General features: G+C 34.5%; 1 protein-coding gene across 2 annotated transcripts in view; it reads left to right on the forward strand.

Moving 5' to 3' along the window:
- The window catches only part of COL4A2 (collagen type IV alpha 2 chain), a 271485-nt gene that overhangs the window by 191879 nt on the left and 63050 nt on the right, over positions 1-16556 (forward strand). For both annotated transcript variants that reach the window (XM_023500485.2, XM_003765734.4), the window contains exons 21-25: positions 5100-5192; positions 8438-8589; positions 11334-11406; positions 11510-11616; positions 16284-16485. In XM_023500485.2, coding sequence (XP_023356253.1) covers positions 5100-5192; positions 8438-8589; positions 11334-11406; positions 11510-11616; positions 16284-16485 — 627 coding nt within the window. The remainder of the gene's footprint in view (positions 1-5099; positions 5193-8437; positions 8590-11333; positions 11407-11509; positions 11617-16283; positions 16486-16556) is intronic.

Raw genomic sequence — 16556 nt, forward strand, 5'->3', positions numbered from 1 at the left:
AGAGCAAGGAGAATGATTCTTAACTTGGAAAAAATACATCCAAAATTATCAACAGGAAATTAAAATCCAAGATAAATGAGTTTAAGTGACAGAACCTTGGTGTACTATATACCATGGTATTGAAAGAATTTATGAAGGTGACTAAAGAACTGACTTTGGTTACTTTTTATTTGATTATGTTAAATAACAATGATTCAAACATTTATCAAGAATTGTCTATGTTCAAAGGCAAAAAGGTGAAATATCCCCTGTTCTAGGAAATTGCATTCTGTTGGTAAGGTGCCACATATAAAAGATAAGCAAATGTAAGATAATTTGAGGAGGGAGAGAGCATTTACAACCAGATGAGCAGAAAATTGGGGTGACATGTCACAAAATCCTTCACAAAAGTAATGAGCTCTTGGCTGAACTCTGAAGGAAGATGAAGATCCTGCTAGGGTGATAAAGTGGTTTGAGTATACTCCTGCCTGAAGGACAGTTTCTAAAAATGCATAGAAGATGGGAGATGGAATGTCAAGTTTGAGGAAAAGCTAATAGTCTATTTTGATTGGAAAATAGAATGTGAAGTGGGGAATGATGTGAGATATATATCTGGAAGGGTAGATTTTTTTGGTTGAAGAGGACTTAAAATGCCCAGCTGAGTTTATATTTTTTCTCCAAAGCAATTGGGACACCCTGAAAGGTTTTTTACTTTGGCTGCTATTTAGATGGTAGATTGGCAAGTAGAGAGATTGTAAGCAAGAGACTAATTAAGAACCTATTACAATAGCCCTTGTGAGTGGAAGGTTGGGGATAGATAGAAAGATATTATGGAGATAGAATCCACAAAACTTACCAACAAGTTGAATGGAAGATATAAAGAAAAGGGGGAAATGCAACGATGGAGATCCTGATGTGAAATTAGGTGACCAATAAGATAGTTAGTGTCCTCCACAGAAAATAGGAAATGTAGAGGAATGAAGTGAAGAAACAAGTTCTAATGTGGACATGTTGGGTCTCAGATGCCAATAGAACATCTGAAAAATGAGATACACTAGAGAAGGGGAAATGTCCTTATCTTCAATCAGGAAGGAGATTTTTTGTTCAGACTTTTCCATCAGAAGCCAGGTAGTTTGACTTCAAATCCTGTCAAAATATTAGGAGGTGTTATTAAAGGGCACTTTAAAAAATGATTATTAAAATATAGCATTAATCAGTTCATCAAAAATAAGTCATGGAAAACTAATAACCCCATTGCCTTTTTGGATATAGTTCTTAGACTGGTAGATGAGGAATACAGTTGATACATTATACTTCAATTTCAGCAAGACATTTAACAACATATCTTATTGTGTCTTTATAAAAGAAATGTGATCTAGATTGTAGGATGGTCAGGCAGATGCAGAATCATATTTACTACTTGTCTAAGTCATACATTTCTTTATTAATCAGATTATTTAATCATGTGGAGAACTAATTTGACCTTCTATTAAACAATCCCTGAAACATTTTTTTTTAGAACTGCTTGAATGACCAAGGAGAATTGATTAAAGAATAGACCTTAAACTAAATGAAAGTCTATTATAAAGGGTCAAAGAGCTCTTTTTTGACCCTATCCTATACAAATTTACTGTCAATGACATGCATAAAAACATCAAATTTGCAAGCAGCACAAAACATTTTGGATAACTGTATGGTTCAGTCACTTCAGTTCTGTTCAACTCTCCATTTGGGATTTTTCTTGGCAAATATATTGGAGTGGTTTGTCATTTCCTTCTCCAGCTCATTTTATAGATGAGACAAAGTTAAATGACTTGACTAGGGTCTCACAGCTAGTAAGTGTCTGAGTTCAGATTCAAACTCATGAAAATGAATCCTCCTAACTTCAGGCCTGGCATTCTATCCACTGTGCCATCTCTCTGTCAGGATAACAGATTAAACATCCCAAAAAAGGTTTTGACAGGTATTGGAGGAAGGCCTGACACCTCTTCCCAGTTAGTGCAGGTTTGATTTCAGAACAAAATGAGGTGCTCATTAATTCATTAAACAATTCACTAGAGATTTGTTTAGCCCTAAACTAACAATGAATATGAACTTGGGCAAATATTACAAGAAAGTAGAGGATAGAAGGGTCTGGAATATTATGTCCACAGGGTCACATCTTCTCGCTCATAACTGACAAATCAAAAACAAAAACCTAAGCAAGGTTATTCAGCAAGGATATAGTGGTACTTAGTACCTGTAGATGTGTCCCAACTTCCCCCCCTTCTATAAGAAAACTATGTGAAAAACAGCAGGATATGATGACTCCCATGTTCTTTGTATATTACTACCAAATTAAAGAATCCCCACTCCCTTTGGGAGGATTTTATTGCCCTTCAGTAATTAGGAAATTGTATCAAGGGAGACATGAGCCAGTCAGACTAGAATAGTTTTGTTGCTTTTTAGGGAAGACTAATCCTTTTGAGGAGGTTGGGAGGAAACGTGATTGTATCATCACCACAGGCTATCATAATTAGTTGATATATAGTGTCCTATTATTGGATTCAAATAATCAACTTCATAGTTATAAAACAGTAGAGGCATGGCTATACGGTAATTTGTGTTAAGAAAGGAAAAGACCCAAGAGTCTTATTGAAGTACAATAAGTTTGAAGTACAAGTTTGTGAGGTGTCAACAGTATGATATAGAAGATAAAGAAGCTAAAACAATCTTTAGATCACATAATAAAAACAAATTGAGGGAAGACACATTGCTGTTATATTTGACCCTGGTCAGAACATATGTGAAATATTGTGTTCAGTTCTAAATATTTCATTTTTGGAAGGATATTGTTAAGAGTATACCAATTTAGAGGAACTGTTATGATGGAGGAACTCAAGTTCATGCCACAGGAGCGTGAAGTGAAGGAAAGGCGGAGGTTTAAGCTTTTAAAAGGAAGTACAATATAACTGTTTTCTAGTGTTTTTCACTAAAAGAGAGATTAGACTTGCTCTTTTTGACCCTAGAGGGAAGAACTTGGTCCAACAAATATTGGAGAGATTTGGGTTCAATTCATGGGAAATCTTTCTCTAACTGTCAGAACTGAGAAATGTGGAAAATGTCCTCTTTTTAGCAAAAAATGTCCTCTCCGTCACTTCATGACTTCAGGCAGAGCCTGGAAAACCCCTTTCTCAGAGATGTTGTAGAGGGCATTCTTATTCAGTACAGGTTGGATTAGGTGACTTCCAACACTGAGATTCTGTGATTCTGTGTATATAGCAGTGAATTTGGGAGGAGAATGGAAAATGTAAAATTGAAGACAATTGAATGAATTAATACAGTATTACTTCCATATCATGGGAGTTAGAGACAGAGAGCCCTGGAAATCTGGAAAAATCCATATATCTGTAAGGTTAGACTTTTCACCATCATTTTCCTTTTGGAAATCATATAAGGATTTGATCTTTTTTTTTTTTTTTTTTTTTTTTGTATGATACCAGAGCCTATCAGAATGCTTTTTTAATAACAATTCTGCATTTCTGAGTTTCTAAACTTTTTGTGAATTGTCTGAGGCATCATCTATGGCTTCCTCAAAACTCCCTCAAATTTTCCCTTTAATTTTTCATGCCAACCCACAATATCTCAAAATTGCTATGGGAGAAATTGCTATATAGAAGTCAATATTTTTCAGAACTTCCATGAAACCAGCAGTACTGTTTCCACCAAGAGATGGCAGTTTACTAGAAAGTGAAACCAACAATTTAGTGATATTTTAAAATCTGTGTGATAGCCCTAGAAGGTTCCACTGCCTTCTCCTAGATTTTCCTGTCTGGAATTGTTAGAATAATGTTAGGTATTGGGAATAAATAACCTGATCTCTCCCGGAAAAGATGGAGAAAAGTAGTGGTTACCTGCCATGGTGTGAAATAATCTGTGTGTCTAAAATCAAAGCTTGTCCAGCTTAATGCACAGAGATAGTCTAAAGATGGATTCAAATCCATATTTAGAAATTTGCCTTCTTTCTCCTGTGCATTATTATTGCTGCTACTTTGCTGAGAAGATAGGGAAGGATATATCTTTATGTCTGTCCTATTATAAGTAACTTAGTGGTCTGCTTTTGTGTAAGAAAGTACCTTTAAAAAAAAAAAGTAGGGCTCATTTGAACAGATAGATGGCAGCAGGGACACAACAAAAAAAAATTACTTTTGCTAATCTTTTTTAAAGAAGAATTTAGTCATGAGGATTCTAAAAAAGAACTAGTTCACAGTCACACAAACTTTTGTTTTACCCCTGAAAGCTATATAGACCAGAAACCATGTGTGTTTCTTTATAAAAGGTGTTCTAGAATAGCATTAGAGTGCATGTGCTGTTCATCATTTTTTAAATTACAATCTGTGCTACACAATAGAAAACCATTAGAAATAAAATTACATTGGGACATCAGTCAGTCAAACATTTATTAAGCACTTTCTATGTTTCATGCACTGTGCTAAGCACTAAGGATACAAAGAAAAGCAGCAAACTCTTGCTCTCAAGAAGGTGGTAATCTAATGGGAGAGACAACATGCAAATGACTATGTACAAACATCTTATATACAAGATAAATTGGAAATAATCAATAAGGGAAAGACACTAAAATTTAGGATGATCAGAAAAGGCTTCCTAGAAGGTAGAATTTTAGTTGGGAATTGAAGGAATCCAGAAAAGCCAAGAGGTAGAGATGAGTTGGGCAAACATTCCAGCCATGAAGTAAAAATGCCTAAAATCAGGAGGCAGAGTGCCTTGTTGGAAGAAGAGCAAGGAGATTAGTGTTTTTAGATCAAAAAGTAGGGGGAAGTGTAAGGTATAAGAAAACTAGAAAGGTGGGTAGTGGGGCAGGTTATATATGACTTAAAATGTTCAGCAGGATTTTATATTTGATTCTGGAATTGATGGGAATAAACCTCTGGGGTTTATTGAGTATGGATAATGGCATGATCATTCCTGTACTTAATAAGATCATTTTTGACAATTGAATGGAAGATGAAGGGAGAGATTAATGGCAGAGATACCAACTAGCAGCAATAACCTAATATAATTATGTCATTATCCAGTGTATTAACATTATTGTTCTTTTGTGTGTGTATGTTTTTAAATAGGATTTCTTTTTGGACTTAAGGGAGCAGAGGGAAATGTGGGTTACCCAGGCCCTTCAGGAATCCCAGGAACACGAGGACAAAAAGGATGGAAAGGTAAGCTCTCTCTGATGTATAATGGTGATATAGACATAAAGAGGTAGTGTAGCTGGAGAGTAGCCCTTATAGTCATAAATAGTTGAGTTCATATTTTGTTTCTGATGTACACTGGATATGCAGTATATAAGCACTGATGCTCCCAGTGCCCCAAGGCAATTGTAGGAAACTACAAATTGCCAAACCAGTACAGGTCTATATTGGTGAAGGGATTTTATCACTGCAGAATTTTCTATATTGGTGAAATGATAAGTCTGGATTCTAGAAATAGGTATAAATACTATCCTGGCCCCTTGGCATTAAAGCAACCCTGGAAAAATAAAGTTAGTATATCATATTGAATAGGAGTCTGCTCTTAGAGTCAGGAAGATATAGCCAATCCCATGTCTGTTTTATACTTGCTATGTGATTCTGGACAGGTCACTTAACCTCTAAATAATTCAAACAAATCCCTATAAAGTATAAGTTAAGACAATTACTAATCTTAATTGAGAGGAGTTTCCATATTAGGAATTCTTTGCTTCCATGCAATCACAAATCCAGATATAATTAAGTCAAAAAGAAACAAAAAGCCTTTTAGCCCGAATGTCTTTTAAAAAAAATTATTCCAAATGGAGTTTTCATTAAAATGATTAATAGCATCTATATAAAGCCATCAGCAAGCATCAAATGTAATGGGGATAAACTAGAATCATTCCCAATAAAATCAGGGGTGAGACAAGGTTGCTCAGTATCACTATTACTATTCATATTGTATTAGAAGTGTTAACTTCAGCAATAAAAAATTATTCCATTCTCTCCCATAGGAATTATACTGATAATACAAGGAGGAATCAGCTTTCTTTTCTATATTCTAAGCATAAGTTTGTTTGACCTCAGTAAAAGTTATTTTTCATTAAAAATCCTTAGTGTGGATATAATACTGAGCTATTTATCACATTGTGAAAAAAACTTTATATTGGCACAGAGTTCAAATATGGTATTGTCACAGAATCTCTTAGATTTAGAATTGAATCTGGAACCTGACTTCAGGGAAGTTGTTACCCTCAGAACATATTTTTCATATGTATATGAAGAGAATTAATACCTGCCCTCCAGGGTTATTATGAGCTTAGCACTTTGTAAAGCAAAAATACTATAGCTAATACATACACACACATACACACACAAACATATATGTATATATTTATGTATGTGTATGCCCACATCTGTGTGTGTGTGTGTGTGTGTGGTGCCAGTCTTGGAAAAGCTCTGAGAAGTCCTTTTGGAAATAATGGTCTTCTGCTAGGAGAATCAAGGAAGCAGTCCAAGCACCGGACAGGTCTAAGTAGCAGCTTGAGTCTGAACAAGGTTGTCCATTCTGATCTGAGTCAGAATAGTGAGTTGGCAGTAGGAGCTCTGCAACCATTTGCCATCATAGTAGTTACCAAGTTGATAAAGTATAAGGAGAAGATTGTCAGTGAGTAATTCCTCCTGCATCAATTGGCAGACAGTGCCATTGACCCTCTATGCCAAGGTGGTGATACTTTCCAGAAAGTAGCTCAGGTAGATTGTGGTCAGCCTACAGTCAGACCCTCAATAGTACCAGCTCTTTTGAAACTTTACGAACATGTCTCAGTCAGTGGTAGGAAGGGGAGATATAGCTATCATTAACTTCCTTGACTTAAGCATTCTCAATCTCCTTTTCATACTACCCCATATGTGCCTTTTCTTTAGCCAAAGTCAGGGTTCTCATTTCATTCTTACCTCACACTAGCCAAGCTCTTCAGAGAGTGGATAACTTTGAAGGACCAGCAGTGGTCAGGCCAATTTATCTCCTCTTACCAGGGAGGGACTTAAAAATCTTTATTTCTTCTTTGACAATGAGTGAGTTTCTCCTCCACAAAAGAGGTAAAGATTTTGTGTGTGTGTGTGTGTGTGTGTGTGTGTGTGTGTGTGTGAAAGAGAGAGAGGGAGAGAGAGGGAGGGAGGAAAGGAGGGAGGAAGCACTAAGTTCTGGGAGAGCAGCAGAATGTGAAAAACTCATAAAAGGCATTATCTTAGCCTCAAGGAGGCTCTTTATTGTCATAAAAAGAACAAAACTGGCTGATCAAGATAATCTAGCATCAGACTGTCAGTGAAGAGATGCCTTTTAAAGATCAGAGGAAAGAGGGAAAGAGGAAGTTAGGGCGAGGTTTAGAGAATTAGGTAAGAGTTAGGGAGGATCCTAGTTGTGAACAAACTTACATGCACATTGTGTCTATGTCAGCTACAAAATGATGGGACTCCAGAAAGTGGGGCATGCTAGATAAAGAGGGTGCTTTAATCACATAGGTTATTTGTAGGGCATTAGTATCTTTAGGGAGAAAAGATTCCATTATCCACAGGATCTTTTGGGTTGAGTAAGCCTTGGTCATGTTGACAACAATTCAAGGAATGTGCCCTCCCTTGTATATGATAAAGTTTTCAATGGGGACAGGATGGACTTGATTCGAGTTCACATAATTCCTGACAATGACTGCCCCACATTGTGTGTGTGTGTGTGTGTGTGTGTGTGTGTGTGTGTGTGTTGTGTAAGTGAGAGAGAAAGACAGAGAGAAGAGAGATGGATTATCAGAATTATTTTCACTTCCATTATCTCACTTGATTCTTACCAGGTCCCCATGAGAAAGGTATGAAAAGTATTTTTTGGCTCAGAAAATTGCAAGTCACCCAATGTTATGTTATTATAAGTATAATACTAGAACAAGGCCTTCTGATATTAAGTATAGTGGATTTTTTTTTTCATTACATCATTCCCTACCCTGTCCTAATTCATCCCTCACTTTTTATAAGTTCTTTTGTCTTTTTGGCTACCCATTTACGCTCAGATCAAACCATTTTATCTCCATGAATTCTACCAGTTCAACTGCAACAAATATTAAACTTTCTTTCCTTATAAAATCTATGTATAGCACCTTTGGTTAATCTACACCACAGTTAATTGCATTAATTAACATATGATCATTTCTTTGAACTTATATCTTCAATACTTGACTTAGTGCCTGGAATATGTAGGTGCTTACTAAATGCTACTTGATTCTCTTCTGGATGAAACTGTAAACTCTTTGAAGGTAGAAACTTAGTGTGAGGGATGCTCTACTGCTTCTTTTGCATCCTTTGTATTACCAAAAAAAAAATTAATAATTTTTGAGATTAAATTGTCTTTCCCTTCCTCAATAAAAACCTGAAACTTATCTTTTCTCTCCTTTTCCTTGCCATCATAGGTGATCCTGGAGATTGTAAATGTGATATTCCTAGTGGTCTTCCTGGTCCACCAGGACCCATCGGTCGTCCTGGTGCAAATGGAGAACCTGGGAGGAAGGGAGAAATTGGTGATCCAGGTGCACATGGTATTCCTGGTTTCCCAGGTTTCAAGGTAAAAACAGATGATGGATATGATTTTTACCCAGGCTAGTAAGATAACCATTAGGTATGGAACTAGAGACTGACAGATTTAAGCCTCTCATCCAGATGTTAAATGTTTATTACATCCTTATTGTACCATGGTCTTTCAAAGAATTAAATTAATATAATTTGTCCCAGTAACAATCACGTGCCCCTGTGGACAGTAAAACATACTTCAAAAGGAACATTAAAGTAACATTTGTGATTAAAGAGAGTAGAAAAGGACATAAGCCAAATGGTCTTGGAAATGATATGTTAAATTTGAATTAAATAAACAAACAAAAGACAATCTTACCATTTGGAAAATTATGTTATGCTTTTTAGTTTCACATAAAATTACCCTTTTTAAAAATTATTTTCATTTTTGTTAAATATATCCTAGCTATACATTTTTTAAAATCAGTAATCTTTTTTATAATTTTTATAATTTTGAGTTCCAAATTCTTTCCCTCCCTTCTGTCCCTTCTTCTTGAAAAGGCAATCAATTTTAAATCAGTTATACATGTGAAGTCATGCAAGCCATAGCTATGTTGCAAAAGAAAACACAAACAATATAAAACAATAAAAAATAAAGTTTTTTAAAATGTTCCAATCTGCACTCAGACTTCATTGAATTCCCCTCTGGAGATACATAGCATTTTTCATCATGGATCCTTTGAAACTGTCTTGGGTTATTGTCTTGATCAGGGTAATTTGAAGTTAATCATCCTTACAATATTGCTGTTTCTGTGTACAATGTTTTCCTGGTTCTGCTCACTTCATTTTGATCAATTCATATAGGTCGTCCCAAGTTTTTTCTGAAACATCCCATTTATTATTTCTTTTTTAATATATAAAATATAAATATACATTTTATTTATATTATCTTTAAATCCATATGAAAGATATTTATGAGGTTTTATATATATGCATAAATGCGCACATATGTCCATTTATTATTTCTTATAGCACAATAGTATTCTATCACATAAAATTCCTTTTTTAAAAAAAATTTCCTTTGCATATTGAAATGTTCAGTCACTCAACTAGCATTTATTAAGCACTTAACATATGCCAGGCACTATGCTAAATGCTAGAGATAGAAAGAAAAGCAAAAAGAGTGCCTCTTCTCAAGAAGTTCATATTGTAATGAGGGAGAGAATATAGGGTTTTTTTAAGTACATATAGAATATTTAGAATAGATGCATGGTCATCTAAGGCTCCTATTTTCATTGATAGACAGAGAAGTTTTTTGGTACTCCCCTGGATTCCTCCATCTTGTCATCACAATGGTTCCTTTCCCTCTTCCCCCACTTCCTCACTTTCTCAACTTCCTTTTTTTAGTGTGTTGTTTACACTGGTTAAAATGTAAACTCCTTAAGGGCAGGGATTGTTTTTTGTTTCTTTGTAATCCAATGTTTAGCATAGTGCTTGGTACATATTGACTGACTGAAGTACCTTTATTATTATATTATATGCCTATGTGCATATAATATGTATGTGTATACATACATATTATACATATATATATTATAATTATATATTTATATATAATCACATGATATATATTTATATATAAAAATATAATAATATATTATAATTATAATATACATTTTATATATATTTTTTTATATATATATAATGCCTAATAATGCATGAAATTTCTTCACTTTGACTCTCCTATACCTATCAGCTTGGTAGTCTTTTCTGAAAGCTTTTTTAAAAGATCATTTGAAATACATCTTTCTGCACCAGCCATGTTTTTAATTGAGCAGTGACTCAGATGTTGGGCACAGGAATGTTTTTCCTCCTAATTAAAAAAAAGAATGGCAAAGGACTTAGAAAATGAAATTGTGAGTACAAATTCTGAAAAATCAAAATAAATTTCAAGAGTCCCTGAACCAGGAGCCAATTGGCTTCACTTCACATTAGAGAACTGCAGCAAAAGACAGAATTCTCCTAGGGCACCAAGGTCACTGTATACTTATAATTGCTTTGTGGCACGAGTATTCTGAAAAAAAATTGAACTCACCATACCTTATAGCTTCTCTGCCCCTGAATTTCTAAGAAAACAAATATGCCAGTCAAGCAGAAAATACTAGATGATGTACTTTATTTCAGTAAAAAGCAAATTTGCTCTAAATCCAGACTATTGAGGTATATAAAAGTGTCTGATGAATTAAAGCACACTGGGAATTATGTGTTATTGTGACAAAAGTAGGGAGTTTTCTAATTGAAAGTTGCCAAAAAACTAAATGTTATCTATTTTTGCAGCCAATTATTCAGGACTCTCTCATGGTTTATGATATGTCTTCCCCAATCCGTAAAAAACTATGTCCATCAATCAAAAAAATTTTGAAATCTCTTTTTTAACAACTATATCTTAATAAATATGTATAAAGGAACTACCATAATTTGCTACAAAGCATATAACCAAGCACTGGGGGAAAATGATAATACTACATAAATCTGCCCATATATAGTCAGTCTCACTTAGATGATATAAGGTTTAAGCTTGAATTCTCTAATATTTTGTAATAAGGTTCATTTCTAAAGTACTGTCTACCTTAGGGTGCGGATAGTGCTAACGTTCTGTCCTGCCTTCAGTTTACAAGAATAGTTAGCAGTTAAGCCCTTTTCTTTGCTGCTCATTGTACTTATTTACCCTTGGTGCTTTTTTGCCTATTTGAACCTCTAATCTATTGTTTAACCACAAAAATAATTTTGTTTCCACAGGGTAACCCTGGCATTCCTGGATTACCTGGGTTTAAAGGACAGAAAGGAGACTCTAAAACAATTACAACAAAAGGTCTGTATGTTGTTGTCTTAGTCATTTTTTAAAATCATTTATCTTTTTAATGTGCTCATTTTGAAAATGGCTTCTATACTTTAAAAAAAAAAAATCTTTCCAGGTAGCAGAGGTGATCAAGGCAATCCTGGCATGCCTGGTTTGCAAGGTGAAGATGGCTTTCCAGGACGAGATGGACTAGATGGTTTTCCAGGCCTTCCAGGTCTTCCTGTAAGTCTCAAGGGTTTTTCTAAACTATTGAACTGGCTTGGAGACATCTGTATTCTAACTCAATCCTCTTATTTTGTTAAAATCTCTTAAGTATGTCAGCAAGAGCAAATGATGAAGGTAGTACAGCTAAAGTTATTGAACATAAGATATATCCTGATTAATTTAATGAACAAAGAATAAATGAGGTAGAGCACAAAGCAAGAACCTTTCAGGAACCAATAAATATTTTTTTAAAAAATAGAATATCTAATCCTTTATATTTATACATAATATTGCTTAGACTGAAGTAGAATATTTTTAGTGTGTTGAGTTTTCTTGAATGAGTATTGAAACTTTTTTTTTCATTAAAAATCATGACGTTTCTGTCTTCACTTTTGCTATGAATGAAAAGCAAGAATTAATTGTGTTTAGAAAGTAACACTGAGTCATTACTGATAATCATCACTTTTTTCTCTAAGATTGTAGCTCCTTTCATTTTTTATCAGTTTTCTCTTGCCCTTGAATTGACACTCTTTCCTAGAATTTTGTGATTTTATCTTCATATTAGTGATAATCATCACTTTTTTCTCTTAAGATTGTAGCTCCTTTCATTTTTTATCAGTTTTCTCTTGCCCTTGAATTGACACTCTTTCCTAGAATTTTGTGATTTTATCTTCATATGAGTCTTCACTTTCATCTTCAGAGAATTTGTTCACTTGTATATTCTTAACTTAATACATATTAAGCTTTGTCCTCTTTTCTGTGGTTTATGATCATGTTTCTTCATGACTTCACAGTCCTTCGAGGTTTCTTGTTGCCTCTGAGTTTGACATCTAAAGCCTTTACAACCTTACAACAGGCTATTTTTCCAACTGTATTTAACATTACTCATCTTCATGCCTCCCAGTCCTGCATTCCATGATTCTTTTGCACAGGTTTTTGTATTTGGAATAATATACTTTTCCTTACCTCCATCTTATGGAATCCTTAGGTTTCTTCTAGTCTCAATTCAAGATGCTCCCCATTATGAGAAGCCTTTCCTGATCCCCTAGCACTTCCTCACTCAAATCCTATCTTTCAGGTATCTTATTTATATGTTGTATCCTGCCTACCAAAATCTAAATTCATGAAAGGAAAGAATTTTTTTTCATTTTATCTCTGTCCTTAGGACTTAATAAATCCATATTGAAATTATAAGCCTATATTTTTATGGTTGTTATTGTTATTCAGTCATTTTTTAGTCACATCCAATTTTCACGACTCCTTTGGGGGTTTTCTTGACATCTTAAGAGACTGGAGTAGTTTGCCAATGCTTATACTTAATATTGCACAAAACACCTCTCCTTCCCTTTCCTTTTATTTTTATATGTGGGTATATATATCTTGTTTTGACAGAACAGATAATTTTCCACACAAATACTCAAAGTTCAGCTATACAGTAAATTTCCCCACAACAGTTGAGTAAAACTTGCTTTTGATGATAACTGATATCACTTCGTATGTCTATGGTTTACCAGTTCTTAACAAAGGGGAAGGATGCATACTTTAAATTTCCTAATTAAAACCAGTATTTTTTATAAAACCAATATTTTTTATAAGTCCACAATGCTAGTATTTTCCTAGATTTTTCAATAAAGCCTAGGTTGTTGATAGATCTGGTCATCTACTTCTTCATGGTGGCTTCAAAAAGGGTTTTTTAAATTCAGTGAAACAATACAATTTATATAATCACTTTTACTGAAGGCACCATCTTCTCTTAGCCATGACCATCTATCTCCTCTGGCTTCTTGATATTAGAGCAAAAGGTTATATTAATCAACAAACATTTTATTATGTACTTAACATATTTCAGGCATTATACTAAGTACTAGGGATACAAAGAAACATAAGGAGCTTACATTCTAATGAGGAGAGACAGCATGCAACATATGTGACAACAACAAAACAAACTATGTGCAAAATTAATACAAGGTATTTTGGGGGAGAAAGGTTCTAGGGACTAGGAGAATCAGGAAAGGCTTCAAATACAAGGGCCATTTGATCTCAGCTATGAAGAAAACTACAGGTTGCAAGCAGTGGAGATAAGGGGGTGACCACACTAAAAATGCAGGAAAGACAATTCAAAAACAGAGACAGGAAGAAGGAGTTTTATTGTATGGAGTCAAGTAGTCAGTATGGCAACTTCTCTATTAACACATAGACTTATTGGTAGCAAACAATGAGCCTTCCCAACCCATTACCATAATACTATATTTATATGGTGCTTTATATTTTTCAAACCACTTTAAATTCATTATGACATTCAATTAAACTAATTGACATTTATCTAGTGTTTTATTGCTTACCAAGCACTTTGCATTTATTGTCTCATTTAATTTTCTTAACAACCATGTTGAGGTAAGTAAGAAGGATTATTACCCCAATTTGATTTTTAATTCTTCAAGAAGCCATTATTTCATCACTATATGTATTTCCTCTGTCAGTGAAGATTGTACCTATTAGGTAATCTTCATGAATGAAGGAAAAATTATTTAAGTGCTTTTCAGATGCTATGTAAAACACAGGAATTACAAAGAAAGGCAAAAAGAGAACCCACCTTCAAAAACCTTACATTCTATATCACATTAATGAGTCTGTGATTCCCACAATTCATCACTTGGTTTTCAGTCTTTTGGTTATGATCATTTAACTCATGCAAGACCCTACTTTTTTGAGCTCCCCAATTATCACTTTTTCCTCCAATGCATTAAGAATCTTCTTTGTAGCTCCATTTGCTTCTTCTGTATTCCTCTTGGATCCAGATTGCATATCTAATCACTTTTTTTCACTAACAGAATACTTTTTTTACCTAACACTTTCTTTTGCATCCTTTTTTCTTTTCTTATTTTTAAACAGATGCACTATTATGTGACATCCAAATGGTTACCATTAAATATGTGCCTAATATATTGGCACATGTACTGTATAAGGGCAGATAATTCACTTGCTTCTCCTGACCTCTGAAAATGAACTGTATAACAATACTGCTTTTTAAAAGAATGTTAACTTATTCCTGTCCTTCTAAATCTTCACTTAGCATTCTCTTAATAACAGGAAGTAGTTTCCACTGATTAGTAAAATGTTAATTCCTTAAGGACAAGAGTTGGGTTTTATCTCAACTTTCTTCCATAATATCTAGCAAAATGCTTTGTACAAAATGAGATTTGACCATTTACTGACCTGAATTCAGAATACTTAGATGACTGGAATATTTACATTTTCCAAGATCTATTGTGCTAGCTATGCTACATAGTTTAAATAAGATATTCCCCTTGACCTCAAAAAGCTTATTACCTAGGAATAATCTGACCTAGTTCCTATATCTGTGGTCATTAAAGGAAGCACAGAATAAGATAAAGATCTAGATCATTTGTGTCAAATTCAAACAGGCTAACTGCATGTTGACTTTTGTTTGATTGTTGTTTAGTCATTTTTCATGACCCCTTTTGGGATTTTCTTAACAAAGTTAGTGAAGTGTTTTGCCATTTGCTTCTCTGGCTCATTTTTACAAATGAAGAAATTGAGGAAAACAGGATTAAGTGACTTTTCCAGAGTCACACAACTAGTAAATGTCTGAGGCCACATCTGAACTCAGGAAGATGAGTTTCACTGACTCTAGGCCCAGCACTCTATCCAGTGCACCACTTATCTACCCAACAAGCACTTAGCATATTAGCTTAAGAAAGACAAATTAACATTACCTTTATTGTATTTTCTTTATATATCTCCCAATTATATTTTGGGGTTGCTAATTAATGACCATGAATTTGACACTTCTGTTTTAAATGACTAAGACTATCCAAAATCTATATTTGTATCATGTAAATATGTAATATATAAGAAGCAACATGGTATTGTATAGGATTTTGTGTGTGTCAGATCTCCTCTCAAAAAAATTTAAATGCATAAAATAAAATATATAGGATTATTAAGGAAACTTGTTATGTTGAAATAAAAATAATTTTCCTCATCTAATTAATAGATCTTATAAAAATCTAGCCACAGAAACCTATAGACCCAGGTTAAGAAATATTGGTGTCCATGTAAAGGCAGCCCAGGAATTAGGATAATCTGAATACCACATCTGAAATATATGGGTTATCTGAACCAACAGTTTCTTAATTTCTCAGTGTCTTAGACAATTCTCTGAAACTACAAGTTTCAGAGTATATGTTTTGGTAGTGGGAATTTCAGCTAGAACTCTCTATACATGGAATCATGGTACCAAAAAAAAAAGTGCCTTAGTGCATGCCTGTGTGTGTTTGGAGATAGAGAAAAAGAAAGAAGGGAGGGAGGGAGGCGGGAAGGGAAGGAGGGAAAAAGGGAGGCAGAGAAATACATATAAATGGGCCTCCCAATAAACTATTCATAGAGCCATAGAGTTAGAAGGATGCTTATGAATGATTTACTTACACTGCCTCAATTTATTTAAGATAAAAGCAAGTCTCAGAAACATTAATGACTTGTTCAGGATCACAGAAATAGATAGTAAAAGTGTACTATTTCTGTGACTGAGCTCCTAGTTTAATGAGTATGTTGTAAAACTACTAAAGGATGATTAGATTAGAAACAGGTAGTGGAGAAACTGGGGAAGGGTATCTTTGAGATTACAGACATATATTTTAAAAGGGAAATTTGATTTCACACAGGGTGATGGCATCAAAGGCCTTCCAGGAGATTCAGGTTTCCCAGGAGTACCTGGTTTAAAAGGCATTCCAGGAGAAAGTGGTCCTCCAGGCCTAGGTCTACCTGGCCCAAAAGGTGAACGAGGCTTTCCTGGTGACCCTGGATTAAGTGGAAGTCCTGGCTTCCCAGGCCCTCCAGGCCCCCCAGGCACTCCAGGCCAAACAGGTACAGTTGAATTCTCTCTTTTCTTTGAAACATGTTATATAACATAGTGGAAGCATTTGGCCAACAAAATA

This window comes from Sarcophilus harrisii, chromosome 3 (assembly GCF_902635505.1).
Source record: "Sarcophilus harrisii chromosome 3, mSarHar1.11, whole genome shotgun sequence".
Taxonomy (NCBI): Eukaryota; Metazoa; Chordata; class Mammalia; order Dasyuromorphia; family Dasyuridae; genus Sarcophilus; species Sarcophilus harrisii.